At 43.5% G+C, this 25,282-nt stretch overlaps 1 protein-coding gene and 2 long non-coding RNA genes across 7 annotated transcripts in view; all 3 read right to left on the bottom strand.

Moving 5' to 3' along the window:
- Positions 1-25,282, bottom strand: part of DDHD1 (DDHD domain containing 1) — a 40,310-nt gene that overhangs the window by 10,191 nt on the left and 4,837 nt on the right. For 4 of the 5 annotated variants that reach the window (XR_013841604.1, XM_079987132.1, XM_079987134.1 and 1 more), the window contains exons 2-7: positions 22,427-22,600; positions 12,162-12,263; positions 8,893-9,021; positions 6,122-6,269; positions 3,918-4,024; positions 3,277-3,383 (exon numbers count right to left, since the gene is read on the bottom strand). Coding sequence is in view for 4 of the 5 variants with exons in the window: in XM_079987132.1 (XP_079843258.1) it covers positions 3,277-3,383; positions 3,918-4,024; positions 6,122-6,269; positions 8,893-9,021; positions 12,162-12,263; positions 22,427-22,600 (767 nt within the window). In the remaining variant the exon portion in view is untranslated. The remainder of the gene's footprint in view (positions 1-3,276; positions 3,384-3,917; positions 4,025-6,121; positions 6,270-8,892; positions 9,022-12,161; positions 12,264-22,426; positions 22,601-25,282) is intronic. The other variant, XM_079987133.1, reaches the window with a different exon arrangement.
- Positions 9,028-12,155, bottom strand: LOC307208879. Its single transcript, XR_013835258.1, has 3 exons — positions 11,058-12,155; positions 10,122-10,726; positions 9,028-9,623 (listed from the first exon to the last, which is right to left on the bottom strand). It is a non-coding gene; the product is annotated as an uncharacterized lncRNA (long non-coding RNA).
- LOC307208860 lies at positions 15,302-21,651 on the bottom strand. Its single transcript, XR_013835254.1, has 2 exons — positions 17,602-21,651; positions 15,302-17,240 (listed from the first exon to the last, which is right to left on the bottom strand). It is a non-coding gene; the product is annotated as an uncharacterized lncRNA (long non-coding RNA).

The raw sequence follows: 25,282 nt of genomic DNA, 5'->3' as shown, positions 1-25,282 counted from the left end.
TTCATTCCAGTTGGTTGATATAAAAGACTTTGTAACTAAGATCTAGTGCCCGAGTTTACATATCTTTTTCTCATTCCAAATCCTTTCCTTCTGTACGGATTCAACTTTGGTTGGCAAAAGAAATATGCAATGTCAAAAACCAAAGTACACTGGTAAAACACATGCATATTTTTGAACTAATGGAGCGGAACTGCCTTACATCAGCAAGTCTGCTTCTCCGGTAAAATAAAAGCTCCTAACATGCTGCACCAACATTTGTTTATTTCAATTTCTCAAGCAGGAGAGAAGCCCCTGAGACCAGATTATAAAGCTGTAATTCAAGCTGATGAGCTGTCAGGGATTGTTTCTAAAGCCCAAAGGAGAAGGCACCTGACCTAGTTGGAGAGATCATTTGCCAATGTTTCATCAATCATCTTTACTAAAATATCACAAGCTTGCCCAATACCTTGTAGCTAACAAAACTTCTAATGATAAATGTGAGCCAGAGTTCACTACAAGATTATATATGAAAATGTAGATGTACTGTATTCAGTACAGTAAAAAAAAAAAGGAAAATAAAAATGTTATCAAGCCTTGGCTAAGATTTGGTGATCCATGTAGGCTGGCCCTTGAATAGTACAATTTGTAAAGTAAATGTGGTGTGTCACAAAAGTTAACCCTGGGAATGCAAAATTTTATTACAAAAAAAATAAAATAGCTAGCCTGGTACTTTGTATTAGCTGCTTCCTACTGCAAACAGACATGAAGTCCCCTAATTCCAATTGTGACTGCGGTGGGGACAAAGGTCTCCACCCAGTCTCAGTCCCACTCAAGGATTACTCATGTCATGAACGTCATGCCACGTTTAGTCCTCCACAGGTGACATTTCTGAATCGTTTACTATGAAGCACCACTGCTGAAGCTTTTAAATTCTGAATATTTTTTGAGAAAAGGCAGAAAGTTCTTATCCGATGAGAAATTTTTAAAAATCCATTAATATTGAATACTGGGCTACATGGAGCTCTAGTCCGATTCTTTATGGCAGAGTGGTCAACCATTTTTCTCTGATGAGCCAGATTTTGACCTTCATCCACCTAGCTGTCAATCACCCAGCATCAGGTAGATCAGATCCTTGCCAAAAGCAGTGGCACTTAGATTCAGCACCAGATTTAAACAGTGCCAAATGCAAACCCCACCACCAATGAACAACCAGGCTCACCCAACTCTTCTTTAAGTGGGTGCAGATTTGCTTGTCCCACACCTTTACCTGAGTGACAGGTATGCATGGCCTGTAAAAAAATGGCTGCAAGGGCCTATTCATCCCATGGCCAGAAGGTTCTCCACCCGTACAAGGTAAAGGTATAGGGCACCTGACAGTTAAGTCCAGTCGCAGACAACTCTGGGATTGTGGTGCTCATCTCACTTTACAGGCCAAGGGAGCTGGCCTTTGTCCACAGAGTTTTTCCAGCTCATGTGGCTAGCATGATGTCAGGGAACTGCCATCGGAGCCAGAGGGAGAGAGAGGGCTCCAGAGGGATTCTGGAGAGCGTCCCGGGATGAGGAGAAGCAGCCCATCTTCTGGGGAAGGAAATCAGCGTAGCACCAGTGGAGAAGGGGGGCAGATGGGGGAATTGGCGAGGCGGTCCCATGACTCCTCGCCGGGGACCAGCGGGGAGAGCACGGGTCCTCTGCTGCCCACACCCTCCTTGCGCAGAAGGCTTCCGCGCAGGGAGAGTAGGTGGAGACTAGGTGTCAAAGAGCTTCTTTGCTGGAAGAAGTTCAAGAAACGCCCACTGACGGATTCTGCCAGCGATTGAGACAGCCACAGGTGAGTGGCTGTCCGGACAGAAAAGGTTCACTCAGGCAACCCAGCCAGGTGTGGCGCCGGTTTACGCACGAGCAACCCCTAGAACCATCACACGTGACTAAGCTGCTTCTGGCGCAGCGGAACACCGACACCAGAGCAGTGCACGGAAACCTTCCAGCCGTAGCAGTTACTTGCAATTTTTGGCGTGCTTTCGAACTGCTAGGTTGGCAGGAGCTGGGACTGAGCAATGGGAGCTCACCCCATCACGGGGATTGGAAGCGCCAACCTTCTGATCGGCGTGCCCAAGAGGCTCAGTGGTCTAGACCACAGCGCCACTCGTGTCTCACCCCAACTTTATGGCAATTCTTACATAATATGCATTTGGATACCTTTGTGCACAGCACACACAAAGTTCCATACAAGAAAGAAAGTGTAAAAGTTCTTGAGGTGGCAGGGTATCCATGCTGTGCACATGTGTGAAATACAAAGTCTGCTAAGCAGAATTTCAGGAAGTCTGATGGTTTGGCAGCAGCAACATCTGGCTGAATTAGCCTTTGTTTCAGCCCACCGGGAACTTTGCTATGTGGCTCTTCCAACCAAATTCCTTTCCTCCTGCTATGAAGACACTGGGCGGTTTTAAATCCTGCTTGTAAACTCTCCAGCTGGAACAAGCGCCTCTCTACCACTCAGTTTGTACCTCAAGTCTGGCATGGTACTGGCGGAAGCAGAGTGCAGAAACAGGCAGGGAGCAGCTTATCCCCTCACCAAGGGTATTTACAGCAGCTGCAGAGGGCAAGCTGATGGCGGCGGCAGCAGCCTCTCACAATAAGAGCCCCCTTTCTGCAATATTTCTCCTTGCAGAAAACAATTGCTTCTTAGCTGAATAAACTATGACCTTCCAAGCTGCAAATTGTGTCTTGGCCCACCTCCTCCCCCGCTTGCTAGATTAAGCAGCATTTTAAAATACCTAAGTGTCAGCAGAACAGCTGTTGTGCCTGTTCTGAAAGTGCTCTGAGCTTTGAAAAAATGCAACTGGGGTTTCCTTAGAATAGCCTGGAGACATGATGCTGTTGCACTGCAAAAGGTATACAGGTTTCAGTCTGGTCTGGGCCTGGAGGGGAACTGGGTAAGAGCCCCACAGAAGCCACTTGGCTTCCTGAAGAAGGGAGGGAGAGCTAAAGAGTACAACAAACACACAACACACTATGCATGAACAGTGCATGTTTCATCCTCAGGCTGCAACAATTTTTTGTAAAGGCCCTGGGATATTGCACCAGCGTTCAGATCCCCGCTCAGCTAGCATACAGCTCAGTAGTAGACTGAAGACACAAACTACTCTATTTGGTTTCTATGCAAAGAATGCCCACAATGGCAAAGTCTATCTTCAAGATGTTGGGAAACAGAGGTACACTTAAATTAGGAAACCCAACTTTGCCATACCCATTATTTGTCCATACCTGAAACCAAACACTTAAAAATCACACACATACCTCATCTCGGTAGAGGGGACTTGTGTAGTACATTATGTCCATTGCACTGCTGTTAAGCATGTCCCTCAAGCCACGGACTTTATCAGGAGTAATAGAGTCAACAGTGTCTAAAATAAAGAAAAGAGACCCAAGTGTTTGACTGAGGCGTAATAAAGCTTGGAGTGGGTTTAAAGTCAACAATGCAGTACCATATGAGCACAAATTCCTAGGAACATTCAAATCTCTACTTAAAGTGTTGAGATAACAAAATCAAGGAAATTAAGCACATGGTCTATTTAGAGAATGGTGGGTTTTCAAATTGTGCTTCCGGGGAAGCCCAAGGGATTATCAGGGGAGTTCCTCTGTGGGAAGTTCAGTAAGGATGGACCAATTTCCCCTGGAGACAGCTGCCCAATTTCCCTTTCCAATAATCACCTACAGGGAGTGGCAAGGTGTTTGGGGTGACTGATAACAGCTAATAGCTCTAGGCAATACCTTCCATGAACAACTAGAAAATGCCGGGGCAGAATTATCCTTGGCAGAACACATCGAAAGGGTACCCTGAGTGTAGAGTTTACAAACCATTGCTAGAAAAAAAACTAAAAAGTGTTACTTTCCAAATGTCACCAATAGTACTTCTGGCAGTCCAAAGGAAAAAGTACCTCCGTCAAGTGCAAGCTTAGATCTCCATTCAACTGGCAGGAACTCAACATGTGTTGCAAGGTTGCTAAAATATTTGTCTTCTATTTTCCTTGCAGTGTCCCGCATCCTAAAAATTAGATGGAAAGCACATATAACATTGAGAGAGGGGAAAATGATCCCCACTCTGAGCAATCACCAGCAAACTTGAATGCTTCACTGCTCATCCCTAACTCTAGTTCCTTCAAGTGAGTGAAAGAGCGCAGATTTTAATACAGGTCCTTGGCTGACCCCCTTCTCATCACTGGGAGAACTGTCCATTTATTGCTATAGGCAACTCCCCATTTATGAACGTTCAACTAAATATGCATTGCTGCAACCCTGGTAGTGGCATGAAAAGGGGCAGAAACGGCCCTAAAAGAGAATGAAAAAGGCAAAAATAGTGCAAAAACAGCCTTCTAGGAATCCCATGAGCCTTTGCAAGTGCAATCCCAGGAGCCCTTGCACCAAATTCTGGTCTTTGGAGATTTGGGAGTTTGAGCATGGAGGTTTAGAGAGAGCGATTGTGCAGGCTTTGCCAATGGTGTTCCCAATATATGCCATTTCACTTAAACGCTTACTGCTTCAGAACGTAACCCCCGAGTAAATGGGGAGTAGCCTGTACTCAGTTCCTTGTTCCTTAAGCAGCTGCTGGCCCATAAAAGAGACTCCTCTTTTATGCTAAGCTGCTAAGCTTACTCAGGAGTCTTTGGTGAGGGACTTTTAATCAAAGCTTTCTGAAAGCCTAAGTACACAATGTAAAGAGGACCACCTCTATCCATGTGCTTTTGGACACTCTCCCAGTTGCCTGAAATAGGCTTAGGTAACCTGCTTCATCCAAAAATACCTGGAGTTGAAATGCTACTGCATTCTCAATCAAAACAAAAACAAAACCTATCAACTACTGTGGCTTTGAGGAGACATTAAACAAACAATACAAGCAACACGCAGACCAGTATACTAGATAGCACTGTAATTCTTATTGCATAATATACTTGAAAATATATAAACTTCACACATTACAATCCATATGCTGCAACTGTAGCATATGGATTGTAATGTGTGAATTTGTTTCATATTTGAATTCTTCTGTAGTTGTGCTGAAGAAGATTCCAGCAAAACAGTCAGATTATCCGGGGTCGCTGTTCGTTGTTATTCACCTACTACAGTGCTGCCTCGCAAGACGAAAAGAATCCGTTCCGCGACTCTCTTCGTCTAGCGGTTTTTTCGTCTTGCGAAGCAAGCCCATTGACGGCTTAGCGGATTAGCGGCTTATCGGCTTAGCGGATAAACAGATAAGCGGCTTAGCGGCTTAGAAAAAGGGGGGGGGAACCTGCAGGAACTCGCAAGACATTTTGTCTTGCGAAGCAAGCCCATAGGAAATTCGTTTTGCGAAGCACCTCCAAAACAGAAAACTCTTTCGTCTAGCGAGTTTTCCGTCTTGCGAGGCATTCGTCTTGCGGGGCACCACTGTACTTCGGCACCACGAACGCCTAAAAAAAGTTTTACCGCTTAGCCCACAGGATACCATCTATTACTTTGTTTCAGCCATAGACTTATTATACTTCTGCGGACTTTCAAAGACTGACAGACGTGTGTTCAATTGATTTCAACTATATTAGAGAATTTACAAGTGCATACATTTTGTTTTTGTTACTAAATCATGTATATTATGCAATAAGAATTACAGTGCTATCTAGTATACTGGTCTGCGTGTTGCTTGTATTGTTTGTTTGTTGTGTTAAGTTTGCAACACAGGGGTTTGTTCTATTTGAGGAGACATTGGCAGGTCTGGTTTGTGAGGGTTTTCTGGGGATGAAATACTGGTCTCTCTGTGTGTGCACGCAATATAGAAAACACATGCTTTAGCTGAGATTCCTGCATTGCAGGGGGTTGAACTAGATGACCCCAGGGGTCCCTTCCAACTCTAAGATTCTATGTCAAAATTTATCGTATTCGGGGCTCCTTGGTCTCTCCTTTGATCAGAATTCTTTCTCTGCTAAGTTCAGTACAGCAAAGTAGCATTTGGAAATGTTTGCCAAAAAGACTCACAGCCTAATGATTAGGAAGTAAGATGACCTCAGGAACATGCACAATTAAAAACAGCACCCTTTGTGAAAAAGGGAAAACCACAACGCCCGCAAATCCAATGTTGTCCACTTTCAACAGAGTGAAACGAAACACTCACATGGCTGTGTTTTTAATAATCCTTCCTTGGTCCATTTTCTGACCAATGCCATGTACAACAAATACAATATGAGTTGTTGGTGATGGCTTGTCTTCTAACGTAGCCTCTTCAACATAACCTCTATGCAGCCTGGTCCCACTGCTTGAAGCTGCAAAAGAGCAAGTAACAACATTTAATTCAGGATCATAAAGTTCCTTTCACCTGGTTGCCTGTGTCAAGTAAAAGTACTCTCCAAGTGATCAAGCAAAGACCTTGCATTAACTGGCGTTTTCTCTTCCCCGGCCCACTTACACACTGACACAAAGCAAATGACATGTATTACACATGTAGGAAAACAGCCTGGTAAACTGTCCAGACTTATTTGCAATATGGGTCCTTTGCATGGACTTGAAAAACAGCTATTTGTATATAGTGCAAGGCCAACTAGCACGACCTCCTATTACTAGTGAGCCAACTCTTCTTCAGACTCATTTTCCAATTTCATCATCTGTCTGCAGCCACCAAGTCTCAGCTGTAAATGGCAGTCATGCATCTTCTAGACAGCGGCTTCGTAAACTGCTTATCGGGAGTTCATGATGCACCTCAAAGTGAGTCAAGTGTGCGCTTTTTTAGCCACCCACCGTTTAGAGCACATTAATACAAATATAATTTAATTTCTGGGCCCAGTTCTCCAATCTGTTAAGGTCATCTTGAATTCCGATTCTGTTTCCTGCAGCAGTAGCAACTTCTCCCACTTTAATGTCACCTGAAGATTTGAGGAGCATTCCGTCAATACCTTAATCCAGGGGTTGGCAAGGTTTATATTGCCTGGGCCGGATCGGTCCCGCGGAAATTCCTCCGTGGGCTGGATTGCGCGCATGCACCCAATTTCAGGAGCCGCAGAATCAAGTCCCCACGCTGAGCCGGTTTAGCGCAGTGCATGAGCAGACAGCTCAGTTTGGGGGCAGCTCGGGGGCCAGTCAAACGACCACCTCAGGCCGCTTCCAGCCCATGGGCCTTAGGTTGCTGACCCCTGCCTTAATCCATCTCATTTATAAAGATGTTGAACAACAGGTGCAGGACAGAATCCTGTAGCACCCCACATGTAACTTTTCCTCACAGGATGACGAGGAACCGTTAGTGAACACTCTTTGGATTATTTATTTAACAAGATTTATATACTGCTGAATAATTTTTAAAAAAACAACAACCCTTTAAGTGGTTTTCATAAAATAATTACACGTCTCAATAGGCTTGCCCAAAGACAAAACTTCCCCCATCTTTTCAGTGAACAGGGAAAATTCGGAAACAGCAGGACCAGACTTTCCTAAAGGAATGGAAGAAGTTTTTTTGATATATTTGGAAAGCAATTGTAACCAATTGACATCACATGTAGGGTTAAAAGAAGTTTTGTAAGGAGTAATTTATAAATTATTGTGAAAAGAATTAAGAATAGATGAACTGGAAATTTGAGTTTATAGAAATAATTATAGTAACAAAATGCATAATTAGAAAGACTTTAGAAAACCATCAGTCGAGGTTGAAGGAAGTCTTAGGCTGTGATAGCCAAATATTTCAAAATGATATTTAAAAGGATGTTATGCTGCTTCTGCCCTGAAAGAAAGGCACACACAACAAACACTGGGTGTTTCCCCCCTTTTATTCTGAAGCAACTTGCAAGTCACAACCACACACAGACACACACACACAGAGAGAGAGAAGCAGGAAAGGAGAATCACCAGCAAGGAATGAAGCAACTCGGAAGGGGAGGGGAAAGAGAAAGAGGAGAGAGAGCGCGTGCAAGCAAAGCTGCGCAAGGCAGACTGAGCTGAAGAAACATGAGGCTAAAGAAGCCTCTCTTGCCATGATGCCACAGCTCCAAATGAAGCATCAACTGGGCACACTAACAGAGGGAGGAGGGAGTCAGGGAGACACAATCACTTCCCCCAGCAGTATAGTTTTAACAAGGTGTCAGCTGCCACTTACAGAAAACCAAGTGTGAAGTGCCGGCTGGGTTAATAAAAAAAACACAATGCTGTTTGCCCGATAGCTGCTGCTTCACAAAAACAAATGCACCCCACACCCCACCCACAGAAGGGGGGGGGAGAGAGAGAGAGACACTTGTACACACTCGCACACCCATAAGCAGTACACACACGGAGATGGAGGAGGGAATGACAGAAGAGGGCCAAATGGCAAAGGAAGGTGTCTGTCTGTTTTTTACTAACCCCAGTTTATGTTTTTATGGGGGGAAAGGGACCCAGAAGTCTGAACCTGCAGGCTTTCCCTAAGCCAGCTACCAGCCTGGTACCTTTAAGCAAGAGCCTTGCTGGCTAGATAGCTAGCTTGCTGGCTAGATAGCCAGGGCGACGGAAAGCTAACAGTCTCAAAGCTCTGTTTGGCAGTATCAGCTGGGCAATATTTGAGTCAGCCTGCTGTACTAATTTGTAGCTATTTCTTTTTGCTGCAGGAGGCAGGGAAGAACTGACTGAGGTGGAGTTAGCTAGGGCTGCAAACACAGGAAGCAGCACCAGCTTCCTGTTTTTCCAATATTGTGATTTTTTAATACCACACACGTGACACACAATAAATTGGAACATCATTTTGTAAAAAAACAGTTATCACGATTTGATCTAAAACCCAGTACCAGACAATACATTGATTTATAGCACAGACCTACACAAGACTGAAGATTTCAGTCTTCAAAATCAGCAAGAACTGAAGGTCTCTTCACAGAATATGAGGTGAAACAATTTATTCAGTCAGTGCATACTATAAACAAATAACCTTACCTTTGGAAAAACCCAGCTTCTGTGTGACAGTTCTTGCGATTTTTGACGTTGTTGCATCACTGTAAAGATACACTTCATCCACACTGTGCCAGTCCACATGGGTGCGACTAAGCTTCAAACTATGAACAGCTGGAGCAAAGAAAGAACTGCCTTTAGCTCAAGTAAGGAGAGTCAGCACCTCTTGCAAAGCCAGGCAATGGACACACAAAAGCAAGCACAAGACTGTGTGTATTCCATGCATCTGTGTGCTGTCCCCAAGCACATCAATCTGGAATGCTGAGAACATTTTAAACAAATTTAAGGATCCAGAATTGTAGTCAATGAAGTTCCAGCAACACACAAGTCTGATAACACTGATCTGTCTTTGTTAAGCATTCAGAAACCAGACTCGTGGGCAAAACATGCTGTGGTAATAGATCCCTAGTACGTTTCCCTTTTGCTTGATTGCCCAGGCTTCCTTCCACCATTAAGTATTGCACATCAAAATGTATATTCATTTTAATGTTCAGAATTTATTCTGAATCCACACTGCACATTTGCTTGCTGTACAATTTGTTCATAGCCAGGGGAATGGGGAGAGCTTGCAGAGAACACACAACCTGGGTGTAACTGAATACTAGCTTTACGCAGTTTACATGAGGCTAATTAACCCCTTCCATTGCACAGATTCACTAATTCGGAATAGGCAAGTGGCTATTCAGATGCTTGGAGGGTAGGGAAAGGAAAGGAAGCTACCGTATTTTTCGCTCTATTGGACGCAGTATTTCCCCTCCAAAAATTGAGGAGAAATGTGTGTGCGTCCTATGGAGCGAATGCAGGCTTCTGCCATAGCCGCGCGCAACCCCTCTGGCAGGGAGAGGCTCCACGGGGCTAAAGGGGAAGCCAAAGCAGCGACCGGGATCCATCCCGCTCACTGCCTTGCCTTCTTCCATAGCTGCGTGCAACCCCTCTGCAAGGAGAGGCTGCACGGAGCTATGGATTGTTTAGCCCCACGCAGCCTCTCCCGGGAGGGAGAGGCTGCGCGGGGCTAAAGGGGAAGCCAAAGCAGCGAGCGGGATCCATCCCACTCGCTGCCTTGCCTTCTTCCATAGCTGCGCGCAACTCCTCTCGCAGGGAGAGGTTGTGTGCAGCCTGTACGCTGCTCTTTGGGGCTGGGGGGGGGGAAATATTTTTTTCCTTGATTTCCCCCCCCCCTAAAAACTAGGTGCGCCCTATGGTGCGAAAAATACGGTAACTGTTTGGGGGCTCCTTTGTGCAGAATTGGAGAAATCACAGAGAAGTGTCTGCATTTCTAAAAATCTGCTGGCATCACCTAGGAGTTTGAAATATTTATGCCTAGTGCCTTTTCCCTTGGTGGAACAGAAAGAAACAGGATGACTCATATACACTGCAGATACAAAAGACTTAGATGGAACCAAACTAAAGGAAAAGCAGAGTAAAAGGGTAAGCATGCCCTGGCAAGTCTTGGACACATGCTAGTAAATGTTAAACAACCAGATAATGCTCGATAAAAAGATGAACTACAATGATGAACTAGATATTATGCACAAATGTGTCTAACAACCTTGGATGACTTTTTTCCTCTGAACAACAACAAATATTTGGGAGGAGGTGAGCTGAAGTGGAAGGGTGTGCTTAACCTGTTCCCTACCCAGTGCTTCTCCATTCAAATCCCACCTGCCCCTAAGTTACTTACCATTTCTAAATGTTTATGTACCATAAGAAAGATTTGGCTTTTACTTGTCTGTTGCAATGCTGAGAACACTATGAAGACTTGTGATTGCACTGTGATCAGAAAAGCACAAAACTGTGTCTTTTCCTGAGGGCAAAACAACTACAGTGGTGCCCCGCAAGACGAATGCCTCACAAGACGCAAAACCCGCTAGAGGAAAGGGTTTTCCGTTTTGAAGGTGCTTCGCAAAACGAATTTCCTATGGGCTTGCTTCGCAAGACGAAAATGTCTTGCGAGTTCCTGCGGGTTTTTTTTCCTCCCCCCCCCCCTTTCTAAGCCGCTTATCTGCTTATCCGCTAAGTCGATAAGCTGCTAAAAGCCGCTAAAAGCCGCTAATAGCGCTAATCCGTCAATGGGCTTGCTTCGCAAGACGAAAAAACCGCTAGACGAAGAGACTCGCGGAATGGATTAATTTCGTCTTGCGAGGCACCACTGTATAATGAGCGTCATTATGCTTCTGCATAATCCATCAGTGAGGCAGAAGAACCTTCTTAGAAAAGTGAACTTGCAAACAGTTCTAGTCATGACTTTTTTTTTTAAGTAAAAAGGTTCAAAGGACAAGATGATAAGCAGTAGTTGCCAAATGCAAGACTGCACATTATTAAAACAAGTACAAGCAGTAATGATGATTCCCCAAAAGTTATTTTATTGGATCTGTTATGGGTACCAACAAGGCAGAAAAATACAGCTGCTAGGAGGCGTTTTCCCCCTTAGAGTTGGAGAATAATCACTCTTGGCTATTCTATTCCTTCCATCAAGTTTCTATTGCAGGGAGAATGGGAGCATTGTTTTGACTCATGGCAATACAGGCAAAAATGCAAGTGAGCAAAGAAGAACAATGAATTGACTTCTCTAGCTTACTGTCAAAGAAAAATGCTCAAGCCAGCACTCAGTCCCCTCCCGCTAGAGTCCCTCTCAGTCACAACCACCTTTTGAAAAGAAAAGTCTTATTTTTAACGTGCTTTCATTTTTTTCTTGTTGCCAGCCATCTAGGAGGCACCTGCTGTCGGGCAGCAAGGCAGGATGTAAACATATTAATAAATTTCTCTAACACTGTGCATATAGATGAGTGCTTGAAATTAGGTTGAGACTCAGAGATTTGTCAAAGCCCACTCAATGAGCTTGAGGTGAACAGTTATTTGAAGTTGGGGCTGTAATCAATAGGTGGTCAGACAACTGGACAGGATCTGTGGATAATTTAACAAGCTTCTGAAAGTTGAAATGCATGCTTTGGGGCAGGGATCAATTTTTTTTTTGAAGCAAACAATGCTTTAAAAGTGATTTAAAATTCCTAATGAATTGTTAGTACACACTGTTAGAGACAGCAGTGTCAGCCTCTAATTTTCTCTGTAACAAACAAAGCACTGATCCACTCACTAAGATCCACAGTTTCTTCCTCCTTTTGGAAGAGGGTAGCAGCATCATGCAGAGGGGGAAGCAAGTGGTTATCTAAAACACTACACTGAAAGACATGAACTACAACAGAAAGCTTCCTAGGCAAGGAGAGGACAAGAATACAAATCTGCAATTACTGTACCTTCAGACCACTTGCGTTTAAGCCCTGCAGCCTCTGTATTCTCCTTATATCCTCTCCATTTGAACAGAGAATGGAGGGAGAAGGGAGGGAGGTGGTAGATAACTAAAAGCAAAAAACACCGAAACACCGAGCTTCAAAGTGAAATTTAAAAAAGGGGCATCATTGGATTTTGCACATCACTAGCTAAATAAATGCAACAAACATAGACAATATGTATAGGAAAAACACTGCAACAAATTTTAGCAAAACAAAAGAATACTGCCTTTCTGGGGAATTTAGTTATTCATTGTTTTATCTTCTCAACTTTTTAATGAAATGCTTATAGGTGCAAATAAAACTCAATTCAAAGCATAGAAGAATGACAGGCATGCAACAGCAAGATAGACAGACCCATACAGCACCTTTTGAGTTCGCAGATACATGTGCACACAATATTTTGGGGGACCGTAATACTGTACAACTCAAAAGAATGGACTCAAAATGTGAGCTAGCCTCAGAGTGATCACTAAGTGCCCCCTCTAGAACAGGAGGAAAGGCCCCTGGTGGCTAGATTAGCAGAAGCTGCCTACTGTTCAGACTTTACGAAAGAACGAGAGATGCATCCCAGCATGCACTGTCTATAAACAAGCCTTCCAATCCTGAACAGCACTGGAGTTTCCTTGTGGGGGTAACTGCAAGTCCACTGTGATGTTTTCAATACTCATTTTATAGCTTCCAGGCTATTCAATGAGGATATTGAAAGAAGTGATACCCCTTGAAATTACTGTGCTGTGATTTGATGGACTTACCTTACCCTCACAGGTAGATGCCAGTGCTGTTCAGTGTGGGAAGGGACATCACAAGGTGAATGAATGCTGTGGTATCTCACAAGTGGGAAGTTAGGGATCAAGAGGAAGCTGTTGTGCCCCACCTAAGAAACAGGAGAACAATAAGCACCATGAAGGTCAGTCGGGGTTCAAACAGGGAGTCAAACTGAACCAGAGTTGAAACACAGAACACCACCGTACATTTTTAAAATGAAGCCATTATTTGGGAGTCTCTGTTTAAACTTAACACAAGACCAGATTTTTAATTCTTTTTTTGGTGGGGGAGAGACCAGACAGAGTGGTATGGTACTCAGAAGGACTTTGATACATTTCGTTTCCGTCTCGGCTTCTTGGTTCTGCTGCCTTTGAAGATGAGGACGAGTAAGGCAGATGCAGGTTGCAACTAACTGACAGAACCAGTCCAGCGAAGAAAGCCTCAAGAGGAAGGCACAACTTCTTCTGTACACAGCAGGATGACCCCCCTCATGACATACTGCTCAGTCTGACTCAATAGCTCCCTAATGCCAAAACTGTGTGCCACAAGAATTGCCAGTGTGCTTGAAGCAATATACAGAATGGCTGATGTGAGGCCAGCTGCCTTTTCTAACCATGTTTGATGGGGGGTTGGGGAAGGAGAAGTTATTTCTGCAGAGATGTACCACAACTCCCAAAGCTCAGAAAAAGCTATTCAATGAGTCTCTGCATGAATTTATGTTCTGGCCTTCTTTTCTTCCAACAAGAAGGCATGCCTAGATTAGAAACAGATACAGTAACACAGTAGTGGGATCCTCGGGGGGGGGGTAATTTTTCCTCCTGCAAACTCTAACTTTATCAGGCTTATGAGCAAAAGTGTCTTCACTGTTAACTCAGGAAAAGCCTGCACTACAGTACCGAATATGCATGATCCTCAAAATGCATTTAAGGAGTTAATAAGCACATGGGAGGAGGTTATGTTTAGCTGCAAAGAAAAATCAGCAGGAGAAAGTGAGGAATGCACTTCCTCCACCCTACCCCAAGAACAATCCCCGCCAGCCAAACTTGATTCTGATTCATAGAGCATTTCTGGGGCTACAGAAGAGTTTCCCTCATATCAAATTGGTCCTAGACTACCAGAACTTTAGGAAGCCTTGATGTAGCAGTTATAACTTGCCAGCTCAAGGTATGTGTTCTGTTGAACCGAAGCATGTTGCCCAAACCTGTACAGTGGTACATCGGGTTAAGTATTTAATTCGTTCCGGAGGTCCGTTCTTAACCTGAAACTGTTCTTAACCTTAAACACCACTTTAGCTAATGGGGCCTCCTGCTGCTGCCGCGTTGCCAGAGCACGATTTCTGTTCTCAACCTGAAGCAAAGTTCTTAACCCAAGGTAATATTTCTGGCTTAGCGGAGTCTGTAACCTGAAGCGTATGTAACCAAAGGTACCACTGTACTATTATTAGGTTACTCCCAATGGAACCCCTGAAGGCCATTAAGCCCTGCTGCAAATACAATGAAGTAATTTTTAGTACAATAATAATAATATAATAATTTATTATTTATACCCCGCCCATCTGGCTGAGTTTCCCCAGCCACTCTGGGCGGCTCCCAATCAAGTGTTAAAAACAGTACAGCGTTAAATATTACAAACTTCCCTGAACAGGGCTGCCTTCAGATGTCTTTTAAAGATAGGATAGCTGCTTATTTCCTTCACATCTCAAGGGAGGGTGTTACACAGGGTGGGCGCCACTACCGAGAAGGCCCTCTGTCTGGTTCCCTGTAACCTCACTTCTCGCAATGAGGGAACCGCCACAAATCACACAACAGGTAAGCTGCTGCTCCCCAGTCTCTTTCTTGGGGATGATTATGCTGCTCAGGAATGCAGGCATCTCTGGATTACTGTGATGGGGGCCCCACTCCTAAAGTAGGGTTGCCATATTCCGAAGACCAAAAGCCCAGAAACCCCCCATATTTGGGGCACCACTCACATCTGTCACTCGCCCCTGCCTGCCGCTGACCCCTTCCTCACCCCCTCCTTCCAATCCCTCTCTTACCTTTGCTGTCTTCGGCCTCTTGCTCTATTTTCATGGCACAGGCCAGGCACTCCTCCTGGAAGGCCAGGTCGGCCTTTGGAGAAGCGGCGCAGGCCAGGCGCATTGGTGACCTGCAGGGGCTCTGGCCTGGAGGCCGCTGAGAGAGGAGGAGGAGGACAGACATACACACACGGCCACCAGAAGTAACAACGCCGTGGCTGCCCCTTCCTTCTGTGACAGCACCGTTGCTCGGCCAGTAACCTTAGCTCGCCAAAAACAAAAAACGAAACCATGGACTTTTTTTAAAAAATAATAATAATAATAATAATCCGCCCGGGAAGTGATCTTACCCTTGAAATCCCAGACGGGTGTGGGAAATTCTGGATGTATGGCAATCCTACCTAAAAGAGAGTAGGTTCATGGGAACACTTTACACCAGAGCTCAAGGTTTCTTCACTGGCTTTCTAGGCATAATTCAAAGATTTGAGGCTCAACAACTTGGACTGTAGACACAATATAGACCACCTGCTTTCCTGACCTGCCCCAAGATCTACTGAGAGGACTCTTCTGTTAACAATGCTGCCCATATAACAGGCTTTGAGCTGGATGGGGAATCAATGCGTTTTCATGACACAGTCGTAAAACCATTGCACAGCGGACAGAGCTGTATTACAAATGCCACTACAAATAGTTAGGCAAGAAGACCAGTGCCTTCTGATATTGCCATTTCAAAACAATCTGTAGATTCACATGAATGTATTAATCTGCCTTTATTCACAATTTTAAAATAGAAGCAGCCACCTAGTTTCTTCTTGATTACCCTTAAACTCTGTTCTACAGTATGAGACAGTCCCCAGACTGGGGAAGAAATCAGAAAGAGATGTTTATTTCATAATTGTTTATTTACCTATGATAAAAAATTGCACATAAACAACTTGCACTTGACGAATGCTGATTCTGTGTGCTTAATAATTTATTATTAATGTGCTTAATGTGCAAATTATTTCAAAGTATGTTGGGCTGCTCCTGGTCACAGCAGAGTCAAGAAACGGAAGCTCATGAATGAAAAGTCATTCCATGCTTCCCCTGCTGCAAACACTGACGTAAACAGAGCTGGTTTCTGCTCTTTCACTCTGAGGCCAAGTCTGAGGACCTAGCTATCATGTTTCCCACTAGGCATCTGCGCTCCAATCACAATTCACCTGCCCATGAGCATCTAGGAGGAACAAAGCGCAATTCCTGTAATATCTACCACAGAAGTGAGCTGACCACATTAACTGAGCAATATCCTCTTTGATTTACAACAGAATTCTATCTAAGCATTCTTTAGATCAGGGGTTCCCAAATTGTGGTCTGCAAGCTTCATTCAGGCGGTCCAGTTTCTGTAAAAAATACAATTAAAAATCCTGCAGCCATTTTCAAGTGGTCCATTGGAAAAAAAATCACTTAGGAACCACTGCTTTAGACCCAAATGCCATTATACTAGTTGCCAGAGACATAAAAGCCACTTGTGTACACAGGTAACAGCACTTAGCCAGAGACACCATCTCCCCTATTTACATATAGCAAAGCTACTTAAGGCTGCGGGGGGCGGGGGAGGGGGAGTCCTTCAAACGCTTCAGCAAAAGCCGAGTGTCATATGTGTCCCTGTTTCTTTATAATGAATGAAATAACTCCAGAAATAGCTCAAAGTGCGTAACTCTTAAGGTTAGGACAGCAGTCAACTGACCTTGGACAAATATTGCAAAATGTTCCATAGAACTACGAATGACCTTGTGCCAGTGATGGGTTTCCTTGAACTGTAGAACAGGATCATCTGACAGGAAAGGCACGAGTGCTATCTCCTTATTTTAGTTTCTGTTTATCTAGTTCGTACATTTTCATCCTACTCTAATCAAGGAGTGCAGGGCTGCATACACAGCCCAGCCCCGCTTTCAGCCTCACAAGCAGCTATGAAGTAGGCTAGGCTGAGAGACTGTCACAGGTGCAGGGCCAGCCAGTACGCTTTATGGTGAGGAGGGACTATGAACCTGGGTCTTTCCTGAATTAGTCCAACTGCAACACCACGCGGACTCCTTACTTCACAACCCTGCTTCACAACACTTCATTTAGTGCCCTGTAACTTTATTTAACAACCAGCTTTTGCCATTTAGAATTACTGTTTGTGCTTTATTTAAATGAATGTTAAACAAAAATTGCAACTGTCTATGGCCTATCCTTAGACGTTTGTGATAAATGGCAAGGCAATTTGGTCAGCCTCTTGACTATCATTTACAGTGGTGCCCCGCAAGACGAATGCCTCGCAAGACGGAAAACCCGCTAGACGAAAGGGTTTTCCGTTTTGGAGGCGCTTCGCAAAACGAATTTCCCTATGGGCTTGCTTCGCAAGACGAAAATGTCTTGCGAGTTCCTGCGGTTTTTCCCCCTTCCCCCCCCTTTCCTAAGCCGCTAAGCCGCTTATCAGCTGATCCGCTGATAAGCCGCTTATCAGCTGATCGCTAAAAGCCGCTAAACCGCTAATAGCGCTAATCCGCTAAGCCATCAATGGGCTTGCTTCGCAAGACGAAAAAACCGCTATACGAAGAGCCTCACGGAACGGATTAATTTCGTCTTGCGAGGCACCACTGTAGTATGTTCAGGTAACAATATAAACTATAAATGATTCCAATATAGACAACTTTAACAAAATAATGGCATTTTCTTGGGTTTTGGGTAATAAGTGCAAGTCTCTACATTCAATATTTGCATGGGGCACTGGTTGAGAGGAAGTGTATTTCTTGTGTGGACTCAGCAGGGTGGGAAATGGGCATGTTAACACGTCTTCCATTAGCAGTCCTTCTCTCCAATCCAACAAGTATGCTCTATTTCTCCTTGACATCTGCAGGTGAGGCAATGGAAGTGCTGGACCGGTGTCTTGCCTTGGTAATGGACTGGATGAGAGCCAACAAACTGAAACTCAATCCAGATAAGACTGAGGCACCAGATGGCTGGGTCTGCTCTTGATGGTGTTACACTTCCTCTGAAGGAGCAGGTTTGCAACTTGGGGGTACTCCTGCATCCTTTCCTGTTGCTTGAGGCTCAGGTGGCCTCAGTGGCCCAGAGCACCTTCCATCAGCTTTGGATGGTGGCCCAGCTACGCCCCTATTTGTATAGGGATAGCCTAACTACTGTTGTCTATGCTCTGGTAACCTCAAAGTTAGATTGCTGCAATGCGTTCCATGTAGGGCTGCCTCTGAAGTCAGTTCAGAAATTTCAGCTGGTGCAGAATTCAGCGGCCAGGTTGCTCACCGGAGCAAGACGGTTTGAGCATATTACACTGATCCTGGTCCGACTCCACTGGCTACCAATTAGTTTCCAGGTCCAATTCAAAGTGGTGGTATTGACCTATAAAGTCTTAAATGGCTCAGGAGCCCAATACCTGAAGGACCGCCTCTTTCCATTTGAACCTACCCAGACCCTAAGATCATCATCATCTTCCCAGGCCTTTGTTAGTGTGCCTCCTCGTTTAGCGGTCCAGAGGGTGGCAACATGAGAACAGGGCCTTCTCTGCAGTGGCTCCTCATCTGTGGAATGCTCTCCCCAGGGAAGTTTGCCTGGCACCATTATACACCTTTAGGTGCCAGGCAAAAACATTCCTTTTTAAACAGGCCTTTGGTTGATTTGACTGACGTCCGATACCCTTTTAAAATGTAGTTTTTTGGGGGGGAGGTTATTGGGTTGTTTTTTTATTTTGATTATGTATTTTGTAGTTTTATATTTTGATTTTATTCTGTGAACCACCCTGAGACCTCCGGGTATAGGGCAGTCTATAAATTCAACAAACAACAACAACAGAACTGACCTGCTGGGAGCCTGAAGGACCCTGCCCTCCTTCTCTCCACCTGGCTTGGGGTGGGGCCTGACAGGCTCCATAAAGGACTGCTGCTGCTGCTGGGCAGATAGGGCTCTGGTTTTGTTTTCTTTTTGTTTTTAAATTGCTTTTATTTTTTTATCTATGTCATTTTAAATTGTGATTGGTATTAATGCTGTATTCTTAGTTTTAGATTTTATTATTTATGTGGAAATTGTCTTCCATTTGGTTGTGTACTTTTTGATGTGTTTTATTTATTGTTTATAACTTTTGTTATATTGGTAATTATGTAAACCTTGTCATGTTGCAGGCTGCCTGGAGCATTGTTTTAACTATGGCAAGGCGGCATACAAATAAAATGATGAATGATGAATAAAAACAAGAAGTGGTGCTATGCAGAGGGATCATTTCCCAAACTGCATAAATTACCTTTTTGGGAATTGAAGTTAGATCCTCCCTGCTTCCATTTCCTCAGCAAACTATTGATTGGAAGGATAGTATCTATTTTAAAAGAGCTCCATTTGGCACGACCCAGCTGCTCTGTGCACAGCCCCACAGAGTATCAGTCCCAATTTGTTGCAACTATCAGATTTCTAATGGGAAGACTGAATTCTTGGGAAAGTGTTAGAATTTTGCAACTTCCAAGAAGGCCAAGAGACAAGAGTACCTTGGAATGTGGAACACTGTGACACTACAAAACTAATATTCTTCTTGACACTACAAAACTAATATTCTTCTTGGCTCTAATATTCTTCTTCTGAAGTTGCTAAAATCTCTGCCTTAAGTTCACTTTTAAGACTGCAGTCCTAATAATACTTACTTCTCAATAAGTTTATTATAACCTACATACTCCAGAAGAACGTAAGCCAAACAAATTAGTTAAAAATCAAACACAACAGAATTGAAGAAAAATATTTAAAACTTGCATTCCTCCTAGTCTCACAAATTATTATTAGAATGTATAAATTTCCTTTCATCTCATTTATGGTTGAGCTGCCAGTAAAATCTACCAGTAAATGCTTAATGAGACTTTCTTCCAACTATTAAAGAGTTATGGAGGGCACAAACAGTGCAGAATCAGCAGTCGGAACATTGGACTGGCTTCTGCCATGGCATCCACACTAAGCTCCCACTATCAGTAAGTGGCAGCGACACATGTGCTCAGAAGTCTGGGGAGCAATGTGGCCCCATCCATGTAGTCCTGACAGCCACTACTGTTGCTTCAGATATAGCCACTTGACAATAGTCTAACTCAGTTCTAACTGTAGAGGTGGGAGTAATCATCCCCAGCCACCAGACATAACTGACACCCATATACTGAATATAATCTTGCACATAGGCCCCAAGTAAACATTACAACCAATGCAGAGAAATTAGCTTGGAGGCAGGGCAGTCAAGATCCTTTTCAAAGAGGTGTCTAGCACCATCACTGTACAGCTTCCACAGTACTCTGAAGATGTACCTCTGAGATGCGTTTTTTAAGACCCACCCTATTCTTCTACTGAAAATGGGTTTAACTGATTTCAATATTGCATTTTTATATTGTTGTAACTTTCTGTCATAATACCACCCCACTCTAGATGTATCAGAATTAATGCTCATCCAGCCTCAGTCTTAACAGCGAGGCATGTTCAAATTTTCTATCTGGAAGACATATCAGTATAAACCTACTACCCAAAACAGAGTTCAATGAAGCTGGGCTCAAGCTGCAACCCAAAAAATGAAATTACTTAACAGATGGAGAAAAAACACATAAAAACTATAAAAATAATATTATATTCTGTACTATCTGCCCAAACACCTACTTTTAACTCTTTGTTTTCTAGTGCAAATCTTGAAAAGTCAGGGTCAAACTATTTTACCAAGACTTAAATCTGCAAAATATTTTTTTTATTGTAAATTAAATGGCAAGTACAAACAAACCATACTTTGCTGCTGGGCATCAGTCCTAGAGGAGGAACCAAACAGTCAGCACCCGCTTTTCTTCTAGCAGCAGCCCATCACTAAGGCCACAACTTGGCAAAGCAACAGACTTAGGCCTTAAATAATGATAAATAGTTGTGCTGATAATTTGAAAGGCTTTTAAAATAAGCAGGGTGATGCAATGCATACAGCCTAACCTGTCCAGGGCACTCAAACTTGGGGAGAGCTCTGCTGTTTGTCTTGCCCAAAGCAATTGGGTCTTATTGCACAAGATAAACAACTCAATTGCAGCAATGTCAAACTGACCAGTCAAATATTATCAAAAAAGTCAAGTATTTTTAAAGCAATGACTTTATGAGAACAAAAAGGAAACATTAACTGTCAACAAGTTTGATACTCAGTGTTTTTTTCCAGGGAGTACCCAAGGGTATGCATTACCTGCACCTTTTTGTTGTTGTTGTTGTTGTTGTTAAAAAGTGTGGCACTTACAAGTTCGTGGTGAGTACAGTGGTACCTCTAGTGACGAACGTAATTCATTCCGGAGATCCGTTCTTAACCTGAAACTGTTTTTAACTAGAGGCGTGCTTTCGCTAATGGGGCCTCTTGCTGCCGCTGCGCTGCAGGCACACGATTTCCGTTCTCATCCTGGGGCAAAGTTCTCAACTCAAGGTAACTCTTCCAGGTTAGCAGAGTTTGTAACCTGAAGCGTTTGTAACTCGAGGTACCACTGTATAGCAGTGCACCTATTTTTCTAGAAAAATGCATTGTTGATACTTATACCAATTTGAAAAACAAATTAGTTAACTGTTTTGTGAAAAATGATACTAACTCTAAGAAAATTATAGCAAATTATCCACAAAAAGAATTGTTTGGTGATACCTGCTGTTACAGCAGGTGGTCATAGAAAGTAAGCTGTCACCTGGACAGTAGCATTCTTGGCTTCATGGAATACTTGTGGTCAAACTGATTTTTGACCAGTAAACTGACTGGTATGGCCTGCTGATTCTACTAATCACTCTACACCTGTGAAGTGATTATTCCAAACCTAATGGAAGGGATGTCAAGGGATGTCTGGCCATTTTAAACAGTATTTTGTTTGACCACAAAACAACTGAAAGAATACAAGTGAAAATGATTCTACCAAGCCTGGACTGACCCAAAATTAAGAAATATGTATCTTTTGGTCTCTCCTGGTTGATAGGCTGGATTTAAAAATAGTAATATTCAAATGGTTAAAAAGTTTCCAGGGGCAAAAAAAACCAAGCGTCTGGGAGGACTTCAACTTGAAGCAAGAAAATGGTTTGAAAACGAGGAAGTTCTCTCTTGGTGGGTGGGTGTATTTATGGTAACACAAAATAATGCATAATAAAACATGCTGTTTTTGAGACGTGCTTTGGGGAAGAAACATCACTCAGGTGCAATCCCAGACTTAGTCAGGTAGGGCAGGAAAATCTGAAATTCAGGACAGCTGCTGCCGGTCAGAGTAGGTAATACTGAACTAGATGGATCAATTGTTCAACTTGGAGTAAGGCAGTTTCCTAGGCTCCTAACGATATTAAGAGACTGAAGCAAGTAATGGCTAATCATGCAAAATGCACCATCAAACATGTACACAAAAGGTTATGACTATCATAAAAGGAAACATGAGGCAGGACCATTGATCCAGCCATCCCTTACCCTCTTTTCCATCCAAAGGTTTTGATACTTCCATGTCAAAGTTTTCTTGCAACTGCTGCCCCTTGAAACAGCTGAGATGTTCTTGTTCTATCAAATTGCTTTCTTCTTCTTCTAGTGGCTGCCATGTGCCATCAACAAACCACTGCCCACGCATCACAGGGATCTTCTCAGATTCTGTAAAGGTGACAAACACAGTATATTTTAAGATACAGCAGAGCAGTTAATGCAAGAGAAAAAGATGTTTGGGCAAAATCTATCACATTTGTCAGAATGTGACTGCAGTTGCCTTGCAGGGGGCTAAATGATCCCATTCTTACAGTGGCTGGCAGCCCTGCAGTTCCAAGGTATTTGCTCCACTTGAATCAATAACATTATGGGCCCTGTTGCCTTGAGAAAGTAAATACACAGCTAAGTGGCAAAGTAGGTTTCAAATAGTCTAGGTTTCAGTATTTTAAAGTACTTTAAAGTGTCAACTACACTTTCCGAATGTCTTTGAAAACCCTAAGTCAACCTTCTTTAACCATTTTGTGTTATACACAAGCATATCTCACACATGTGTCTTCTGTGTACAAATCTGTTAAAGACATCAGACACAGCAGCTTTACCCACCCACAAAACACATGTAAAAGGAAATGTCTGTCTTTAAAAATTGTAACTTTGCATTAGCTTTACAACAGAAAAGTAACTTTTGGCAACTTTCTATTATGATGAGGCCACGTTCCCTTTCTGCCACTGGTACAATCTGTATAGTTCACTATTTAAAAAAATTAGCACTGAATTTTTCAGTATTTTGTGTTTCAGTTTTATATTGGATGTTGCTTAAAGCAGACAGAGGCAAACTCCGGCCCTCCAGATGTTTGGGACAACTATCATCCCAGACCACTGGTCTTGTTAGCTAGGGATGATGGGAATTGTAGTCCCAAACATCTGGAGGGCTGGAGTTTGCCTATGCCTGGCTTAAAGACTTGGGATGGAATCCACCCCCCCCCTTTTGCATTTCGCTCGGGGTTTGATCAGGTGGAGCTGTACCTTTGCCATCCTGGCCTCTGTCCATGGACCAATATCAGTGTTGCTCTGCCAGTGCAGAACTCCTTGTTCTGCCCCCTGAACGCTCAGCCAGGTGCAAGTAGTACTGGTGGGATTTACACCAGTAGTAGCCAACAGAATGCTCCAAACCAGGACATTGGGGGGGGGCAGGGAGGGGGCCAACTTGCCTGGGATCAACTTGATCCTGAGCTGGCCCCACTGCTATCACTTGGTAGCACTGGGTCATTGCTGGGCCTAATCGCTGCAGACAGGGAATTGTTATATGAAGTCCTATGTCCTCTTGTCACAAAATGCCACTGTAGCGCATCATCCTTTCGTTTCAATGGAGCTTGCATGGGGGATTTTCTTAATGCTAATCCTCAGACTCACACTCTGTAAAGACCAGCTCTTGGAGCTTTGTTGAAGCTTGCAGAATGGTGGAGGGCACCCTAAGGTAGAGTCATTGGGAAGCAGAACAGGTAAGACAAGCGGCAGATGAGTAACACTGAGCAGTCACCTGCTAAAAGCAGTCTCAAGTTGCTTATCTGAGAGGAAAGACCCATGAAAGAAGGAAGATTCCGCAACAGGGCAGGGCAGGGCAGGGCAGGGCAGGGTTTACCGAAGTACAATTATGCTGTGATACTAGGGACTAACTATAGAGACTCCTACAGAGGAAAAAGACCTTACTTATTACTACACCAGCTGTCATTTTAGTTCAGTAAACACAAAGAGCTACCCAAGGTAAGGAGGTCACTACTACTTTAAATTACTGGGATGCTTTCTGTCAACACCCTTAATCTTCTCAAGATCAAATGCTTACTTCCGCTCTGAGCACAATGCTGCTTTTGATGCCGGCACCCAGGAACCTCTCTCGCCAGAGCTTGGAAATCCCTCTGTGAACAGCATATGCTACTTTTTTAAACATCTGCCACCCAGATTTAATGAGAAGGAGAAATTACTTCCAAAATGAAAAGCAACACAGCAGGCCACCATTTTCACTCTCTACTTTGTTTATGTTTACTGTTTCTCTGCCTTTCCCAAGCTTTTGTTTTCTTGCTGTTCCTACACTTTACAGCAGGAAAAATTAAAGCAATTGATCTTCCTGTATCCATGCCAAGAAAGTCAACTACCCACTGGCAAATTACTCAATAAGGTCCATTTTCTCCACTCTCATTCCAGCAGATAAATGGCTGCAAAAACAAGAGCACTGTCAGGGCTGAATGTGCTCTGCCTCAAACACTCAGCACCAGGGAAACCACATTCTGCATCCAGAATCTGTGCAAATGTTCATACAACTGCTCATTTATTTCCTCATTTATTCTGTTTATGAAAGGGGATTTTAAACAAGGACAGCTGAGCATATGGAGATAGTGCATAAGGGCCCTTTCTTCATATGTGACATTAACAATAAGGATGCAAATACAGAGTTGAGTAGTAAATAAAATCCCAGTCTTTGACCAGTGGAAGCTCAGAGGGACCCTTATCTGGCTTCTGAGATGTGGGCAGTCTCTGATGACAGGTTCAAACTTTTCTCTGCTGAAATTAGGGTTAGAAATCATCTGACCCCAGTGCAAAATTATGCACTATATATATATATTTCTTATGTACTCTTGCTGACCACAAAGAAGGAAGACATCAAAAAAACCTGTCAAGAAAGGAAGACCAATCTACAGTGTAATAACCAAGCTGGTGGTGGAACTATATGGTGGCCACAATTGCACACAACAGTTCTGGTCTTCTACCGGAAGGCAATTTAGGATAAAGACAGTAGATGAAGATCTAGATAATTGTTTGTGAATAAACGGTTCAATCCAACAAGATGTACAAACG

This window comes from Podarcis cretensis (assembly GCF_951804945.1).
Source record: "Podarcis cretensis genome assembly, chromosome: 1".
NCBI lineage: Eukaryota > Metazoa > Chordata > Lepidosauria > Squamata > Lacertidae > Podarcis > Podarcis cretensis.
This window is presented reverse-complemented; position numbering and strand designations above follow the sequence as displayed.